This window comes from Cricetulus griseus, chromosome 5 (assembly GCF_003668045.3).
Source record: "Cricetulus griseus strain 17A/GY chromosome 5, alternate assembly CriGri-PICRH-1.0, whole genome shotgun sequence".
Classification (NCBI taxonomy): Eukaryota; Metazoa; Chordata; class Mammalia; order Rodentia; family Cricetidae; genus Cricetulus; species Cricetulus griseus.
In genome coordinates this window covers 12,012,444-12,030,808 of record NC_048598.1, presented here as the reverse complement: position 1 = coordinate 12,030,808, position 18,365 = coordinate 12,012,444, and the positions used below count along the sequence as shown (strand labels likewise).

General features: G+C 42.1%; 1 protein-coding gene across 1 annotated transcript in view; it reads left to right on the top strand.

The window, feature by feature from the left end:
- Positions 1 to 18,365, top strand: part of Tp53bp2 (tumor protein p53 binding protein 2) — a 49,092-nt gene that overhangs the window by 9,733 nt on the left and 20,994 nt on the right. The window contains exons 2-5 of the mRNA XM_027418795.2: positions 7,328 to 7,475; positions 9,914 to 10,027; positions 13,656 to 13,738; positions 15,226 to 15,327. Coding sequence (XP_027274596.1) covers positions 7,328 to 7,475; positions 9,914 to 10,027; positions 13,656 to 13,738; positions 15,226 to 15,327 — 447 coding nt within the window. The remainder of the gene's footprint in view (positions 1 to 7,327; positions 7,476 to 9,913; positions 10,028 to 13,655; positions 13,739 to 15,225; positions 15,328 to 18,365) is intronic.

Below are 18,365 nucleotides of genomic sequence, written 5' to 3'. Positions count from 1 at the left end.
GTAAGGGCTGAGTGAACTTGGGGAGTGGGATGCAGTGGGGTAGGAGTGAGCGGTCGATTGGCAAAGAAGCATTTCCGTCTGCTGCACTTGGGTGTTGGTGTCGGAACAGCTAGAGGAGGGTTATGCTCTGAGTTAGACTAAAATTGTAGGGCTGGCTCCAACAAGAGGGAATGGGTAGTGGCCGCAGATGAGCTATTCTAGGAGAGAAGTGAAGGAAGTGTGGATTTTAGATTTCTTATTTGGTGGCATGAAGCTATCACTGTGAGCTGATCATTTGATGTAAGTTTTAGGTATTTTTCCCTCCTTTACAGGGAATTACTATGTAACCCACAGTGACCTGAAATTTGGGATGATCCCTCCGCCTCCGTGCCCTGGGTACTGAGATTATAGGTGTGAGCTACCATACTCAGCTGAGCTTTAGGCACTTAGCACCCCTGACTCCAAAACCTCCAAAATCTGAAATCTTTTGAGTGGACAGGACAAAATGAGTAGTAAATTTCACACCTGACTTCATGTGAAGCATCACGTTTAAAAAGGCAACCTGTATGCTGTATATATAGGTGTATATAAAACACATGAATTTCATGTTTGTACTTGAGTCTCTTTAATAATAAGATTTTCATGGGTATTTTCAAATACCCCAAAATACAGAAACAAAGCAAGTTCTAAAACATTTGTAGTCCTAAGCCTTTTGGGTAAGGAATACTCAACCTTTATTTCCTATAATTGAATTGGAATTATCTGAAATCAAAATATGCAAATCTGCTCTAATGACTTCCCCAGGAATAAAGCCTCACTCCATATCCCTTTAAAAAAATAAACATTTTATTTATTATTTTTATGTATATGGGTGTTTTGCTTAGATGTGTGTCTGTGTACCGTGTGCGTGTAGTGCCCATAGAAGGCCAAAGCAAGCAGGGACTGGAGTTAGACAGCTGTGAGCTGCTATGTGGGTCCTGGGAATGAAATCAGGAAGAACAGCCAGCGCTTTAACCTCTGAGCCGTCTCTCCCATCTAACACTCCTTATTCTCTACCTTCCACAGTTGGTTGGCCTATTATTAATCCTTTCATTCTGCCCTGAAGAGGGCAGTTTTCATCCCTGTATTCCTATGACTTGCACTGTGTTTGCTCGATAAGCTCTCAGTATATGAACTTAGCAAGGAGTCGGGGTGCTTTGGAGTGACTGACTTTGATAAGACGCCTTTCGGAAAGTTGGTTTTAGAAGCAGCTGCTAAGCTGCCTGTATAGAGAAGCGTTATGTTACCAGCCAGCAAAGGCCAGCAGGCTCCTTGTGTATGAAACCCCTCTGCTTTCCTCTGAATCTCACTATTGGCTTAGTGTTCCTAGCAGTTTTTGGGAAGTTTCTTATGGGTTAGGAAATTGAAGGAGTTTTGTTCTTTTTAGTTGGCTCGTTTTCTTTGAAGGGCAGGTTTTTCTTCTTGCACGCCTGACCTCCTGTAGGTAAGCCTCGGGTGAGTGCGTTTTCACAGATGGCAGCTCTGAAGGTGTAGTGGTCAGCCTCTACTTCCTGTCTGTTACAGCAAACTCCAGTTTTCTCCCCCTCTGACTTCACCGAGATGACTAGGGCCGCTGGGGTGGGTCAGTGAGTAAGGTCCTTGTCACTACCCTGACAACCTGAGTTTGATCCCAAGAAGCCATATTGTGGGAAGAGAAAACCAATACCTGCAGCTTGTCTTTTGGTCTCCACACATACAGTGATATGTGTGTATGCCACCTCCAATAATTAAACAAGTAAATAAATAATTTAGAATTCAAGTGAATAATCTTTTTTATTAATTTTTTTTTTTTTTTTTTTTGGTTTTTCGAGACAGGGTTTCTCTGTGTAGCTTTGGAGCCTATCCTGGCACTCGCTCTGGAGATCAGGCTGGCCTCGAACTCACAGAGATCAGCCTGCCTCTGCCTCCCAAGTGCTGGGATTAAAGGCGTGCACCACCAATGCCCGGTCTCAAGTGAATAACCTTAAACCTCTGACTCAGTAAATTTCTTTCGTGCCCTAGTGTGTCTTCTTGGAAAGATTGCTCCTACTTCAGTCTGAAATAACTTCTCTTTGAAAACGAGGCATCCTTATGTCAGTGACAGAATATTAATTACAGTGACTGCAAGTTCTATCACAATGGAGCTTTAAACTAAGTCTGTGACCTGTTCTTTTTAACTGAATATTATCTGTGCCCTTGTGTTTCTGACAGTTCCATGTAGATAAAAAACGGCTTTGGCACAAATTACTGGGCAGTGTTCCTGTGGTTGCATTTTATCTTTTCTTGTGTGTTTCCCCTCTGAGATTGATCATTGTAAGAGACAGAAACAAGCAATAATTGGCATGCTTTCAAGCTGTAAATTATTTTAAAAATTTCAACAATATAATAATTAGCTTGGAACTTAAAATTCTCCTGCCTCCATTTCCCAAGTGTGAATGCTACCACATCTAACTTTGAAATTTGTTTGATTTTTCATCATGTGATTTAAAAGTCTCGTGATCTGAATGAAACAGTAACTGCTTCATTTTGTTTCTGGGAATTAAATCGTAGTTGTGAGAATACTTGGCTCATTTAGGAGAGCCATTTATAAAGCAGTTAGAAGGAGGTGGCAGCGTGAAGCACTGGCGTGTCCTCGGCCTTCTCTGTCATGCCTCACACAGGTAGTTTAATCTGCCCTCACTCCTGCCTTCCCCACCTCTCCAAGTAACACAAGGAGAAAAGAACTGATAGTTCTTGGAAACAAGTCTGCGTTTCATTCTCCTTATAGCATTTAAAATATAGGCTGCCACATTACAATCCCTCATTGTAGTTAGGTTTTAAGTTTAGAGATTGAAGTGATATTTACCCTTTATAACTTGGTTGAATACTGAGGATAAGGAAATGTTCAGACATTTTAAAAGAATGTTTCAAAGGTGTGGTCACTTCATTTTGTCATTTAATTCTCACATCTTCTAAGAGGAGAAAGAGGCAATTCTCTATCTTCCTGAGGCCCTTGGCAACCATGAATCTATTATTATTATTATTATTATTATTATTATTATTATTATTATATTATTATTATTATTTTATTTGCCTCCCAGGGGTCTCATAAATTACAATCCAAGTTTCCTTGTGTTGGCCTTTCATAGTGGTTCTTGGTAGGTTTCTCAGCCAGTTGTGTACTATCCAGGACTTGTTAGGAATGGAGGAGTCTCAGTTCCCTTCCTGTAAAGACTTGCATGCTGGTTTCTGCTTGCTTCTGTTATCTTTTCTTCTTCCTTTCTCCACAGAGACCACATCTTCAACAGATGTGACCAAGTGTTGCCTCTTGGGGCCTTGTTCTCTGTGTGGCATACTTGCCCAACCTTAGCTAAGCTGTGCCTCATTTCTTTTAGACAGTGGCTGCCTGCTTAAGAGCCCTCCCAGCTGGCGTTTTGTTCCCTCACAGCTGCCTCCTCTGTCTCACCTGTACCTTGTGCCAGAGTTCGCTAGCCTCTGGTTCTCTTTGGGGATGCTTTTCCACATAGATTTTGTGTTCTTCCGTGTCCCCCTTGTCTTCCCTCCCTCTGCATTTTGTTCAGTGTTAACTATTTCATCAGCTTGTTCTACATTTCAGTCCAGACCATAGATCATCTGTAAGTGTTGAATGAATGGAAAGGACATTGAATCAGAAGTAGAATGGCCGTGGCCGGGTATAACTGAGGGTGTCGAGCCTATAGTTTGCTATATAACTACATGCAAGACCATTTAGTGGTACCTGAATAGAACTTAACTGAAAAAAGCCAGTGGTAAGATGGTGTGTTGTGAGCAAAAAGGTGTCTCTGAAAGGCAGAAATAGTGTCAGTAACAAGTGGGTCCCTTGTGTGCTATTGGGAGAGCGAAGTCTCTGGAGGAAGCCAGCCTTGGTTTGGATCTTGACTTCGCCATTTCATAGCTGTGTGACTTGTGAACTTTAACTTAGTCTTTGTGTGTCAGTGTGTTGTTAACATAAAGCGCAGTGCCGTCTTCAGCCTTAGTGCATGTTACGTGCTGAAGACAGGCTAACAACGACAGCCCTGACTGCACGACACTCAGGTTTGTAGTGAATGGTAAGCTCGTGGCTGTCGAGTACAGAGCCTGTGCAGAGGCAGGGGCTGGTGTGTGTGTGTGTGTTTGATGTTGGCATTTTCGGTGGGGTGGTCAGGGGATTGTTACTGAGGGGGTGGCCAGTGTGTAGATGAGAAGGGAGGCTGTTTATGAGCATGCTCAACCGAACAGCGAGTGCAAGGAAGGCTCAGAGGTGGGCGCAGACCTGGCCTGCTGTGTAACAGCCTGGAGGTCTCCGGTAGAGCAGAGGCCATGGGTAGAAGACGTGAGGAGTTGTGAAATTAATGGTGGCAGTGTTGTTGGTATGGGCAGGACACATGGTTTTGTTTGTGATCTGTCAGTGTTGGCTTTTGCTGTGGCACCTAATTAAATGGCAGTTCTTAGAGAACATAAAACTCATTTTAAAGATAAGAGTGTTGGGCAGGAGAGATGATGGCTCAGCGGTTAAGAGCACTGGCTGTTTTTCCAGAGGTCCCGAGTTCAGTTCCCAGCAACCACATGGTGGCTCACAACCATCTATAACAAGATCTGGTGCCCTCTTCTGGCCTGCAGGCAGAATGCTGTATACATAATAAATAAATCTTGAAAAAAAATGAATGTTTCAGGGAAGTACCTTTCCTAAGGCACTCTGTAGCACAATGTGGGGTTCTAATTCCATCCAACAAAATGCCATTGCTGGTCCAGCATGGAGGACTTCAGCACAGGCATGGGATCACCACAGCTAGTCTTTATGGACAAGAAGGGTGTTGGCTCAGGCACTTGCCATTCACACCAGTGTTAACTCCGTGGGGCAGGTACCCAGGGAGGAGCATTTCTCTCATATTCTTGTAGTAGTTATGTTCTTACATAAATAACAGAGCTAGACTAGCTAGCTAGAAAGTAACAGGGTAGACTGCTGTTAATTTGGGTGGCTGGCTAAGTGGAGGACTTGCTCACGTTCTCCTGCCGAGAGCACAGACAGCTTGAAGGGTCTGTGCTTCTGACCCAGGGGATGGGTCAGAAGGAGTTGTCCGCTGACCTTGCTTCAGTAGCCAAGGAGACCACTGCTCTGAGCCTTTCTTCATCGAGACAGAGAAAATAATACCTGTTCTGTCTGTCTGATAGTTGGTGTAAGTCCAGTGGCTAATGCCTGTGATAGAAGCCTGCAAGACGGAAGCACACAGAGGGGCTGCTATGTAACAGTGCTTATTTGCTGGTGCGCTGTTTAGGGCATGCCTTTCTGTCTGGTGTTACTATAATTTAATAAAGGGCTTCAAGTCTCATGCTTACAGTGAAGACAGTTCCTACTTTTGAAACTGTCAACTTCAGAGAGTTTTGGTGTGGTGGGAGTGTGGAGAAGTACTACTTAATACTTTGCCACTATGTTAGGTGTTCTGGGGTTTCTGGCCCAGCACCAAGAGTAGCATTCTTCGAGCTTGGTTAATCTTTAGCTTTCCCAGTGTTTTCAAGGTGCTGTGTGTCAGGAGCTCATGTGCCGCCTTGTTGGTTAGTTGAGGCTTTCCACTCCACATCTTCATGAGGCACAGTCACCAGAATGCACAGAGCCCCAGATAATTAGCTTGAACACACTCAGTTCACACTAGGAATCTTGACAGCATTCCTCCTTTATAAAATGATCTATTCACTATTTTAGCAGAATCCACTTCTGCTGCTTCTGGATTACTTTGTATGTGAAAGGTGTTTATGTAAGTTAGGAGATGCATTTGCAGAAAGTGGACGTGACCTTCCCAGGGAAACAGGCTCTAGCATACTGAGGAGCAGAGCCCAGGTGCTTCCTAATCTTCTGGTGCCCACTGTGATGTCTGAACCTGTTCTGTCACTGTCCCTCCTCACTGTTGCCCGTTCACAAAGAGCCTAGTGCAGCTTTCTCACTGGGATGATGGCCAGAGAAGTGTTAGCCTGCAGGGTGGTCAGGTGACATTTGGCAAACCCTGTAATCAAATGGTACTGTGTCACTGTGACCAGAGTGTAGGTTCTATTCACTCTGCTTTTTTTTTTTTTTCCTGTAGTCATAAACCCCATACTTTGGTTGTTCGAGAAAGGGTGTTTGTTTGTTTGTTCAAGACAGGGTTTCTCTGTGTAGCCTTGACTGTCCTGGAACTTGCTCTGGATACCAGGCTGAGCTCGAACTCAGAGATCACCTGTCTCTGCCTCTTGAGTGCTGGGATTAAAGTTGTGCACCACCATTGCCCGACTAACCCCATACTTTTTAGTGGTCAGCATGTCTGAAAGACAATATCCTGATCTACTGTTTTTCAAGTTCCTGTAGTTTGTGCATTCCTTCTTCATTCCAAGTGAAAGTGGGGTAACCCTTACAGGGGTTGTTCTCCATACTGATAAGCACCCATTCACATGGAGTAGGTGGTCATGGCATTGGATGGACAGGGTCTTCTGACTTGCATTGCCATCAAACATTTATTTGCAGCTTGTTGGTTTCTTTAGCATCAGGAATTAACAATTTTTTTAAGTAATTGAATAGGCATACTTTGGTAGCAATGCTTTTTAAGATGTTTATTTTTTACTAGGAGAAAGATTTTCAGTAAGTTTTAATTATCTGTTGGACTGAATTTATATACAAGATCAGGTAGGTTTTTGGAATACTGGCTAATTTCTACTTGTTAGTGAAATCTCATACTTTAGAGTAGGTATTGGATTTGATTGAAACATTTTAGTTTAAATTTTTTGGGAGTAGTTAATACATGCACATGCTATAAGAATAAGTCTTTGTCTATGATCTGGCTCCTGTTTCTTATCTCCCACCATCAGAATAGGTACTTAACATATTTTTATATATCCTTCCAAAAAGAAGTGCACAGGTGTGTATACATGTGTAACTTTCCTCCTGAGAGATCATCACATTGAAGCCGAACTTACAGTCCAGAATTCCCAAACTTAGCAATTCTCCTGCCTCAGCTTCCTGAGTAGCTTAGACTACAAGCATATCTGGCATGTATGGCATTCTTTAGCTGTGAAAGGATTTATGAAAAGATCTATTTGATGTCTTGGTCTAGCTTAAGTTTTTGTTTAAACAAATAGTACAAATGAAACTGGCAGAAAAAGAATTGCTTTGTCCTTCTCTCTGGAGGCTGTCTGTGGCTGTCCTGTGGGGTTTCTCCTTCAGCCGGCAGTGTCTGGGGAAGGACAGGGACCCTGGTACTTTGTGCCTAGCCAACCACCTCCATTTTCTTTCAGGGCAGGAACCTAAAGGAAATAAATGAATGCTACCCGGGCAGGCATGACAGGTGATGGTTTCCCTGTGTTTCAGATGTTCCTGACAGTGTACCTCAGTAACAGCGAGCAGCACTTCACAGAAGTTCCTGTTACCCCGGAGACAGTCTGCAGAGATGTGGTGGATCTGTGCAAAGAGCCTGGCGAGAGCGACTGCCATTTGGCTGAAGTGTGGTGTGGCTCTGGTATGGACCTGACTTTCTGTCTGAGTTCTACTGTCTTCTGTTGCTTTTGGGTTCTAGGATTGGCACTGTGGGAACACTTGTTAGGAGGTAATATTGCTCCAACTTTTGGTGACAAAGTCTTCAGTTCTTCTCTTTTCCTGCAACAGAAGGAAGTCATTGAATAAGTGTTGGTGGTCATAGGTCATAGGGCAGATGACAGATGTGTTGGAATGTGCTAGGTGGAAGTTTCTGGGGTATTATTTGGTGCTCAGCAGTTGTTAGTTTTGATTTTGTTTGTTTTGTATGTTCAGGCTTTCCTTGCTGGGCATTGGGGCACACACCTTTACTCCCAGTATCTAGGAGGCAGAGACAGGCAGATCTCTGAGTCTGAGGCCAGCCTGGTCTGCAGAGAGAGCTGTAGGACAGTCAGGGATACACAGAGAAACCCTGTAAAGATTTCCTTAATTAGAAATGTGAGGCATTCTTCTCTTCTCTTTCTCCTGGTCGTTTTCTTCCCTTCAACTTTGATGTTAGGATTATCTTATTTTCCTGTTGCTATGGTATAAAATACTCTGAAGCAACTTAAGTTCAGGTTGTCGTCCATCATGGTGGACATCCATCACAGCAGTAGGCACTTGAGGGAGCTGGTCGCACTGCAGCCACACTCAAGAAGCAGAGGTGGTGAAAACTTGCTAGTGCAAGCCTTTGATCCCAGAACTGAAAAAATAAATAAAGGAATCCATTCTTATCCCAAAGGTTTAAGTGTCTTCTGTTGCTTCACTCTCTAAATACTAAAGCCTCTCTTCTTCCCTCCACACCTTCCTTTTTCTCCTTTCTGTCTGCTCATGCATTTGTGTGGATATCACTTCTTAGATGCTAGTGTACTAGATTTTGAGGGATACAGAGATGGAAATTTCCTGCTTTCAGATATCTCAGTCCTAGAGAAGCAGGTGTCAGCTGATGTCCCTTACAGTGCTGTGAGGGCCGCAGCAGTAAGTGGAGTAGATGGGTGTGTTCCATCCTCCAGAGGCAGGGTACCGGGAACACAGATGAGTGCTAGTGCCCAACTACTCAAGACCCCTTCTGTGGGGACACAGATGAGTGCTAGTGCCCAACTACTCAGGACCCCTTCTGTGGGGACACAGATGAGTGCCAGTGCCCAACTATTCAGGACCCCTTCTGTGGGGCACTGCAGATTTGTATGGTTATAGAAAGTAGTTACGTGCATCACTGTCACTGGGAGTAGAACCAGGACGGCATGTTGTTTGTTCCAACCAAGCAGATTAAGTTCGGGTTAAGTCACAGAATTGGCTGCTGAGTGCTTGACTGCCCTGTCTCTGTCCACGTCGTTGCTTTAAGGCATTGAGAAGGTGGTGTCTTTGATTAATGATAAAAGTATAGTTTTCATAGGACATTTCAGCATTCTTATACAAATTATACTGATGTCATTGAGAACTGAGTTTATGCACTTGCCTTGCAACTAGTTCATTGGGTTGTTAAATCCAGCTTCCTTTCCCAAAGTAAGAAGTGTTTTGTTTTTTAAATAATAACATTGTTTCCACCAAAGCTCCCACCTGAAAGTATTTAGCTGTGTCTTTTTGCTTGTTTCTAGAAAAGTTATGAAAGTTGGTGGTCTTGCTACAAAAGGGCAGGATAGCTTCTCATTGAAATAATTGCAAATGAATAAGTTTCACTCTTAACATTAGTTACAAACATAATTTACAAATATTGGGTCTGGGAAGTTTGCCCAATGTGTAAAGTGCTGCATACAGCATGGGCCCAAGTTTGTTTCCCCAACACGCACAGAACCGGTTATTGCTGAGGGCTCTATAACTCCAGTAATGGGAGTTCAGACAGGAGGATCCCAGGGACTCACTGGCTAGTCAGCTTAGCCAAAATGGCAAAAATTCAAGTTCAGTGAAGAGACCCTGTTTCAAAAAAGTAAGGAAAGTGGAAAGTGATGTAAAAAGACATCCTGATGTTAGCCTCCACATGTGTACACATGGAGTCACATGTAAGTACACACCTGCATACCACCCTCTCAGCTCATCCAGGGAAATAACCCGTATTAAAGACTTTAAACTAAAACTTGAGCTGAGGCCGTTTAGAAAGTTGCTTTTAATTTTTTCTTCATATATTTAGAGGCACATAGAACATTAGTATTAGTGAGAGTGGATCACACCAAGCATTGAGACCCTCAGAAGTTAAATGGCATGCTGGTAGACATTAAGGCGCCACTGAATTAGACCCTGACAACTGGCATAGTTTCTGTTACTTTATCCTGACTTGACAGTGATTGTATGGAAAGTCTGTGACATACCATATTTCTGAGTTCTATTAACAAAAGACAAAGATTATGCAAAATACCAAGTATTTCCTATATTTGTGACATAGTTTATGTCAAGGGTATATTTGCTTTCTATTACCTGTAGATAAATAATTGTTTTTTTTTCTTTTAGAACGTCCAGTTGCTGATAATGAACGAATGTTTGATGTTCTTCAACGACTTGGAAGTCAAAGGAATGAAGTTCGTTTCTTTCTTCGTCACGAACGCCCCCCTAACAGGGATATTGGTACATAATATTCTATAAATCATAACTAGTGTTGAGGCTTTTATTTTGTGAATTGTAATAGTTGGGAGAGGCATACAATGAGAAGCCAGGAAATTAGAGAGGTGAAGGGAAGCTAGGAAATCAGAGCAATGGGGCAGTTTTCTTAGTCTGTCTTGACTGAGAGTGGGGAGGAAAGAGATGATTTGCTTGAAGAAGAGAAAGGTTTCACTGTAGTTTTTAATATGGTAGGAAGGAGTCTGTAAAGCAACAAGTTGAAAATAGACAGAGGAGGAATGCTGACTAGATGCAGCCAAGTCCCTGAAAATGGATGTCTCCTCCTGAGGTTCTCCTCCGAGATCACGTTGGCAGGAAAGAGAGTAAATCTCTCTCACACACACATACACACATACACACATACACACATACACACATACACACACACACACACACACACACACACACACACACACACACACACACACAAATCCGGGCGTCTGTGGGTGCAAGTTGAGGTGTTTCTCGTCTGAAAATGTGTATTGTCTTTGGGGATGGCGATAAAGTCATGCGGACGTGATGGTGGGTAGACAGATTGAGAGCCTGGGTACTGGAGAAGTAGGCTGCTGCAAGCATTGGGGCTGCCTGAGGAGAGACTGGACGGACACCTGTGGTTTCCTGCCCAGTGCTCCGAAGCTCAGGGGGTTGTCATGGAAGAGACTGGCCTAGAGTTGGGTTTTGCCCGACAGACTTAGTGGGTGTTCAGTGGTGGTGGTAGTGTTTGGCAAGGTACTGTCTAAGCTGGCGGTGTTCTAGTGACTTTTCCTGTGGCTGTGATAAAATACCTTGACAGAAACAATTTAGGGGAGGGAGGTTTATTCTGGCTCACAGGTGAAGGGGTGCATACAGTGTGTTTGGCAGGAAGTGAGACCAGTGGGAGCTTGAAGCAGCTGGTCACCTCACATTCAGTCAGGAAGCCAGATCATGAATCCGTGTGCTTATTTCACTTCCTCTTTTATGCACATTTCAGGTTGCTAACCCAGGGAATGGGGCCACTGCAGTGAGCAGGTCTCAAGCCCTAATTAACCTGGTCAGCTGCTCCCTGCCCTCTCCCCCAGGCTTACCCAGGGGCTTAGTCCATGGGTGTTTCTAGATATTGTCAGGTTGGTAGTAAACACTAACCCACCATCGCAGTGGGGTGGGTTAACGAGAGGATGGGCTCATGGGGAAAGTGTAGATTGCATCCAGTGACTGAACCTCATAATAGATACCAAACAAACGTAGTGAGAGGAGAAATGAGTGTCAGAAAGTAGAGTGACGAAATGTGAGATCTCAGATGTAGACTGCTTCCAGTGATTGGTTTTTCAGATCCCACCATGAAAAGGAGCCTGATTTAGAAACAACTTGGCAACATAACTTAGATGATTTCTTGGGTGGGTGGGTCCAGAATGAAGGCAGACCTGGAGGGCATAAAGAATGGGATGGTTGTGACCTGAGTTGCTATAGGACAGGAAAGGACAGACAGTAATACAAGTGGAGACTGTGGGCTGCAAGTGGCTGAGACACTGAGAATGTGGCATGTCTTTTAAGATGCAGATGAATTTGCATTCAGTCTGGGGAATTGGGAAGCCAGGGGTTGAAACAGGATTACTCTGTATTTCCAAACATGCTGGGATTTTAAAAGGAAAGTGAAGGGCAGTTTTCTTGGCAGTAAGAATGTAGATAGCATCTTAATGAGTGGATAGTTTTAACATCCCAGTTTCATTATTTGCTGTTATTTTAATCCAAGTGCCCACATAGTACTTCACCATTAAACATGATTAGTGTCAGGGGTCAGAATTGACTTAGTTTGGCTCCTTCTACTCTACAGATGAGAAGTACTGATACTTAGGGTTAAGTGACTTGTCAGGCCACACACCTATGGCAGGGCCAAGAGAAAAAACCTGAATTGCCGGACCAGGCTGACTTTCAGTATCCCTGGTGTTTGTAATTTTATTTTAAATATACATAAAAACACATTTGCATTGTCTTTATTTTGTTCTGTATTTACATTACTGTCTGCATTCTGAGTTCTAGTAAGATGGAATTTGGCTATCCACCTCCCAGTTCAAATGTCTTGCTGAATGCAACACTGGGTGAATTATTAAATAGTCTGTCTCCCAATAGTGTGTTAAGCAGTTTTGGAGCATCTGTAATGTGAGAAATAAAGTGTTAACTAAGACAAAGGAGCTGTTTGCACATTGTTGCAAACACCAGTGCCACACAGTGTTTAGACTGTTAGAGAGCCAGATGGCTTCCCAGTCTGCGGTAGGCAGACTTCAACTTCCCTGTTTAGTTCAGGCTGCTAAGGACTAGGAGAATGATAATACAGCCTCCAACTAAGACTGTGATACACAATGTGTTTGGAATTATTTTAAGACTTCTCTTTACTCTAATTATGTAACTGGCAACAAATAAAATCTAGTTGAATTGTTTTCCCTGAGATAGAAAATAATGCAATTATTTACTATAGAAAATTATTTTTCTTACAGAGATACTATAATAGATTATTCAGGTTATTTTATTATAAAGTCAAATAGCATTTAAAAGCTAGCATTAGAGTTATATATTGAGTATAATGCTTGGCTCTGAGGCTAGCTAGTCATAGTTATATGTTTATTGACATAAGAATTTGTTCTAAGTTTTCTGATAGGTATAATAGATACTTGATTTAAAGAAATGTTTGTCTTAAAATTTCTCAGGTAATTGTAGTGATTGTTTTAATTTCTGGAAAGTATGGGTATGAGTTTAACACATTTAAAAAGTTATCTAGTTATCTTTGTTGATATTTCATATATGTATTAGTTTAAATTTATTCCTTTTATTGTTCATTGAGTAATGCCAAAATACATGTTTTGATTTGAAAGACTCTTTCTGGTCAAAAAAGCAGAGTAGTCATTAGTTTTTAGTTAGACTTTCTTAAATCAATAAAAATGGAAATATTTTCATAAATTAATAAGGATATACCTCATAGCATACTTATGAATTTCCAGAGAATGTTCCAATAAATTCAAGTGGAGACTGGGCTGCAAGTGGCTGAGACACTGAGAATGTGGCCCGTCCTTTAAGCTGCAGATGCATTTGCATTCTGTCTGGGGAATTGGGAAGCCAGGGGTTGAAACAGGATTACTCTGTATTTCTAAACATGCTGGATTTTTAAAAGGAAAGCTAAGGGCAGTTTTCAAAATAACCACTGATTCTGTCTTTAAACTACTTCCTTCTTGTATAGGTTTTTTGTTTTTTTTTTTGTTTTTTTCCTGTTAATGAATACAGAGGTGGACTGACTGCATTTTCAGTTATTTCTTTTATTGAACTAGCATCCTATACATGCCAGGAAAGCACTCTCCTACTTAGCTATCTCCAGATACTCCAGCCTGCTTAAATTAAAAAAATTATATATATTTAAGTTACGTATGTATACATATATAGGGGTGTGTGTGTGATCATAACATGGTGTGTGTGTACTCTTGTGGTGTGTATGTTGAGGTCAGAGGAAAATTTTAAGGAGCCAGTTCTCTTATTCCATCCTGTGGGTCCATGGAAACAAATAGCTCATTGGGTTTGGTGGCAAACATCAGCTGTAATGTTAATGCTTAGTTTCTTAATCTGTTTTCAGTGAGTGGTCCAAGATCCCAAGATCCAAGTGTAAAAAGAAATGGTGTAAAAATTCCCGGAGAGCATCGGAGAAAGGAGAATGGAGTAAGTGTGTGTGTGTGTGTGTGTGTGTGTGTGTGTGTGTGTGTGTGTGTGTGTGTGTGTGTGTGTATGCCACAGTGATATGTTTGTAAAGTTTAAATCTCATTGTTGTTTTCTTATTCAGTGGATGACCACCTTTTAAAGGCTTCTTCTTCTTCTTTTTTTTTTTAACCATTTTAGAACAAAATTAATTATTGTTACTTCTTTGTGGGGACTGGGTCAGAGGGGTACCTGGAGCTGGAGTTACAGGCCATTGTGAGCTGCTTGCTGTGGGTGCTGGGAATTGAACTTGGGTCCTTTGCAAAAACATTATGTGTTCTTAACCACTGAGCCATCTCTACAGCCCTTAAATATTTTCATAGGTATTTCCATGATTTTTTATGGCTGTTACTCTTAAGAAGCTAGCTGCTGAATATACCATAAATCACAACAAAATAAATGTTTAGCAAGTTCCAGGAATTATTTGGTGATTTTATTTGTTACTGTAATCACTTCTAGAAAAATGGAAAATTAATAATTAATGATCTTGCTGTTGTATATGAACATCTTAGTATACCTTTGAAGGTGTTCTTTTCAGAGCCCAGAATTTGAATATTATGCTAGATTTCCTGAGTTATCTCACTCTGCTTTAGACCTTTACAGGTCTCTAAAGCACCTGCTTTACAATCCCTGAGGTGCTTCCTGTTTTGTTCTCTGATTTACAATTAGTTGTCTTACTTTGATGAAGACTGATGGAAGACAATAGAAGTAGTTTTAGTCAATAGCAGGGTATTTCTAAATGTGACCTAACATACAATCCTTCCATTAGTGTTTACTTTCCCAAAGAAAGCTTTATGTAAGTAGAATGGAGATGCAACAAATTGCCATTTATTTATTTATTTATTTATTTATTTATTTATTTTTGAGTCAGGGTCTTACTGTGTAGCCCTCGTCTTCCTCAAGGGCCTCCTTGTATATAGATCAGGCTAGTCTTGAACTTGTGACCATCCTCCTGCCCCTGGATCTTGAGTGCTGGGATTACAGGTGTATCATACCAGACTTTAGACTGTTTTTGGAGATTGGAAAGTTAACTCTTGCCTCGTGTCCCCAATGCTGGGGTTTCAAGCGTGCACTACTAGGCCATCCAGTGCTGATTTATGGTGAAATCATGTTTTGATGACTACGTTCTAGGTTTGCTGTGGACACCCTGGTTACTGTGCTTATGCAACCACAGTCTACTGGCCTAACATAAATTAATCACAGGAGAAAGTAACTCTGAATTCTGTTTGTGTTGCTGAGCAAACTGTTTAGTTTAAAATCGACAACTTAAAAGATTATTGACCTCTGTTAGTATGTTTTACATCTTAATAAGTCAATTCAGTGAATATATTAAAGTAAAATTAATATCCAAATAACTTTGTTATGATTAGTTTAGAGGGAGCTTTTAAGTTGGCCTTTGATTGGAGTCTGTGAACATAATACGGAAGATGGCAGTGTGTTTCCATTTGTAGGTTAATAGTCCCAGGATGGATCTGACGCTTGCTGAACTTCAGGAAATGGCATCTCGTCAGCAGCAGCAGATTGAGGCCCAACAACAAATGCTGGCTACTAAGGTAGTGTCTTCACTGACCTCACTGTCTACTGCTGTTCATGTCTTTGTTGGAACTGTGCAGTCTACTCTGCTTATTAAGGCCGCTGCCTCTCTCACATAGGAACTGATGTCATCACCCCCAAGTTACCCGCTGTGTGTGTGACTTTCTTCAGCATTTTCCAGAAATCATTGTATCATTTTAGTTTAGGATTTTCCTGACCTAATTGTCGTTACTATTCTTTTTTCTTTTTGAGTTAGGTGTCTGTCTCTGTTACCTGGTTACTATTCTTTTTTCTTTTTGAGTTAGGTGTCTGTTTCTGTTACCTGGTCTCAAACTCTTGGACCCAAGTGATTTCCCTGCCTTTGGCTCCCAAAGAGCTGGGATTATAGGCTCTCATCACTGTGTCTTACCTGATCCTTGATTTTGATAAAGGCTGATTGCCCTGTCTGGGAGTCAGAGAAAGGAAAGCTATAAGCCCAGAGCTCACATGGGCTGTGATAGGAACAACTTGAACATTTGCTCAAGCTGTCACTGTTGCCTTCTGCTTGGCCCCAGTGAAGGGGGAAAAAGGTGTTTTATTCAAAATCTTAGCCTTGGCCTTGAATAAGAAAAATTGCCCTCAGTTACTATCAAAACTAGTCTCTCTGCTGCTGCTGCCATAGGCTTAGAATCTGCCACAGTTGCCAGCATAGTTGGCTCTTTTGAACACCACAGTAAAAGTCTTAGCCTTTGTGTGCAGCTCTGCCTCCATGGTAGTTATTCAGCTTTGCCTGGTAGTAGCCACAGATGTGTATGGCATATTCCAATAAAGCTTTACTTAAGAAAACATCGAATTAGGGCCCAAGGAAATGGTTTAGTGGGTAATATGCTTGTTGTCCAGTGTGAGGATCTGAGTTTGGATCTCAGAACCCCCATGAAGCCAGATTTGGTAGCTATGTCTGTGACCCCAGCATTCCTATGATGAGGTGCCCTCCTCTCCCATACATGTGCAGGATAGCAGGGAGAAGGAAGAGAAAGATTGATTGATTGACTGATTTAAAACAGAAAACTCAGCAAGCTGGTTTCAACTTCAGGCTCTACCTTGTCAACCCTGAGTCTACACACTCAGGACCCTTAAGTTATCAGTCCTTTAGTGCCTGGAAGCTTCCAGAAGTTGGGGTAGCCACATGATGACTCAGCAGGGTGCCCATTGAGCTTTAGTCTTTTAGCTAGGTCTTTGAGCTGGTCTCACAGGTACTCTGTTCTTTGCATGTAACATTCCCATGCATTCCTGTGGATCCATTTCTTTTTATTTTACATACCAAGCACAGTTTCCCCTCCCTCCTCTCCTCCTGCCCCCCACCCCCACACACTTCTTCTCCCTCTCCATTCAGATGGGGTAAGGTCTCTCTTGGGAATCAATAAAGCATGGCATATCAAGTTGAAACAGGATCAAGCTCCTCCCCCATGCACCAAGGCTGAACAGAGCATCTCACCAAAGGGAATAGGTTCCAAAGAGCTGGCTCACTCTGCATGCATCGATACTTGTGTATGATACCTGGCACCATGGCATATTGCTTCTCCAACTGAACCTACTCATCTAGGTCCAGTGTGGGATCTAGTTAAGAACTGGGTTTTTGATTCAAAGTTTGGAGCCTGAGATCCTGCATTTCCTAAACTCAGAATAAGCTGATGTGCCATCACAGATGAAGGACAGACCTTTATATAAAGAGTTGATTATTGCAGAGTAAATCTCTACTCTCTAGACCCTCACTTTGAAATTCCATGTAATTTACATATTTCAGGCATATTTGGAGGTGGTTACTTTTGATTGTAGATTTTGTAACTGATGGTTTAAAATTTTAACAAAGTAATTTTAATAAATAAAATCTTAATAAATAAATCTTAAATTCCACAACTGCAGTTTTCTAAAGGTGTTACTGCTTGGCTCTTCACAGTTCCTGCCCATGGAGTATGTAATATGTAAGACACCCTCAGAGATTTATATTCTCTAAGTTCCTGCCTATGGAGTATGTAATATGTAAGACACCCTCAGAGATTTATATTCTCTAATTTAATCCTTGCCACAGCAACAAGGACTTGTTTTTGCTCATTCCCATGTTACAGATGAAGAAACGCATGTGTATTCTTGGTGAAGCCATATAATAGGTGTAAGACCTCATAGAAATCATGGTGTAGCTTGGGTTCGAATTTGAATTTGAATTCATACCCTCTATATATAGGTGGGCATGCAGTCCACTGCTGGCTGGCAGTGGCAGAGATGGGGTGGGATGTTGCCAGCTGATAGCATCTGGCAGAGGGGCGTCAGTTTTTCTTTAAGGGTGTGAGCCCTGGTAGGTTGGCCACCCTTCAGTGGAAGGCACACATCCAAGAGTACAAGAGCAGCACGAACTGTATTTGATTCTTTAGAGTGGAGAGAAGGCTCAGCAGGCAAAAGCATGACTTCTTCCTGAGTTCTATTCCCAATGCTCATGTCGGGTGGCATGTGACAGCCCATGACTCCAGCTCTGGGGCATAGATCTCATAGCTTCTGCAGGTACCTGCATTCCTGTGCACATACCCACACATATACAAATACATTATTAAAAAGAAATCTCTTTTTTTTAAGGGACAGACACCAAGTTGACTGGGTAGGGAAAGAGGATATCTCTGAGAGGAATTGGGGGCTGAATATGACCAAAATTCATCACACAAAAGGTGATCAAGGAAGACGTGCAGTGCTGACCTCTGGCTTTTTCTGCCTGCACAAATAACACATATGCACGTGTGTATACTCACATATACACTACATACACAATCTATTTTATAAGCAGTTATGAAACTACTTCTAGGATTACTGGTTGCTTGCTATACAGGAACCACTTGGGTTAAAATACAAATTTCTGGGTCTTCTCTCCAAGAGCTTCTAGGGTGGGCCAAGGACTGCGTGTTTCGAATACTGCCCAGGTGATTGTGACAGCATGCAGGACATGTGGGGAGAGCAGACCTGTTACCGGAACACTAGTCTCAGCGTGCAAGGGCTGGGTGAGGTTCTATTGAGATTGGTAGTGTGCCTGTTT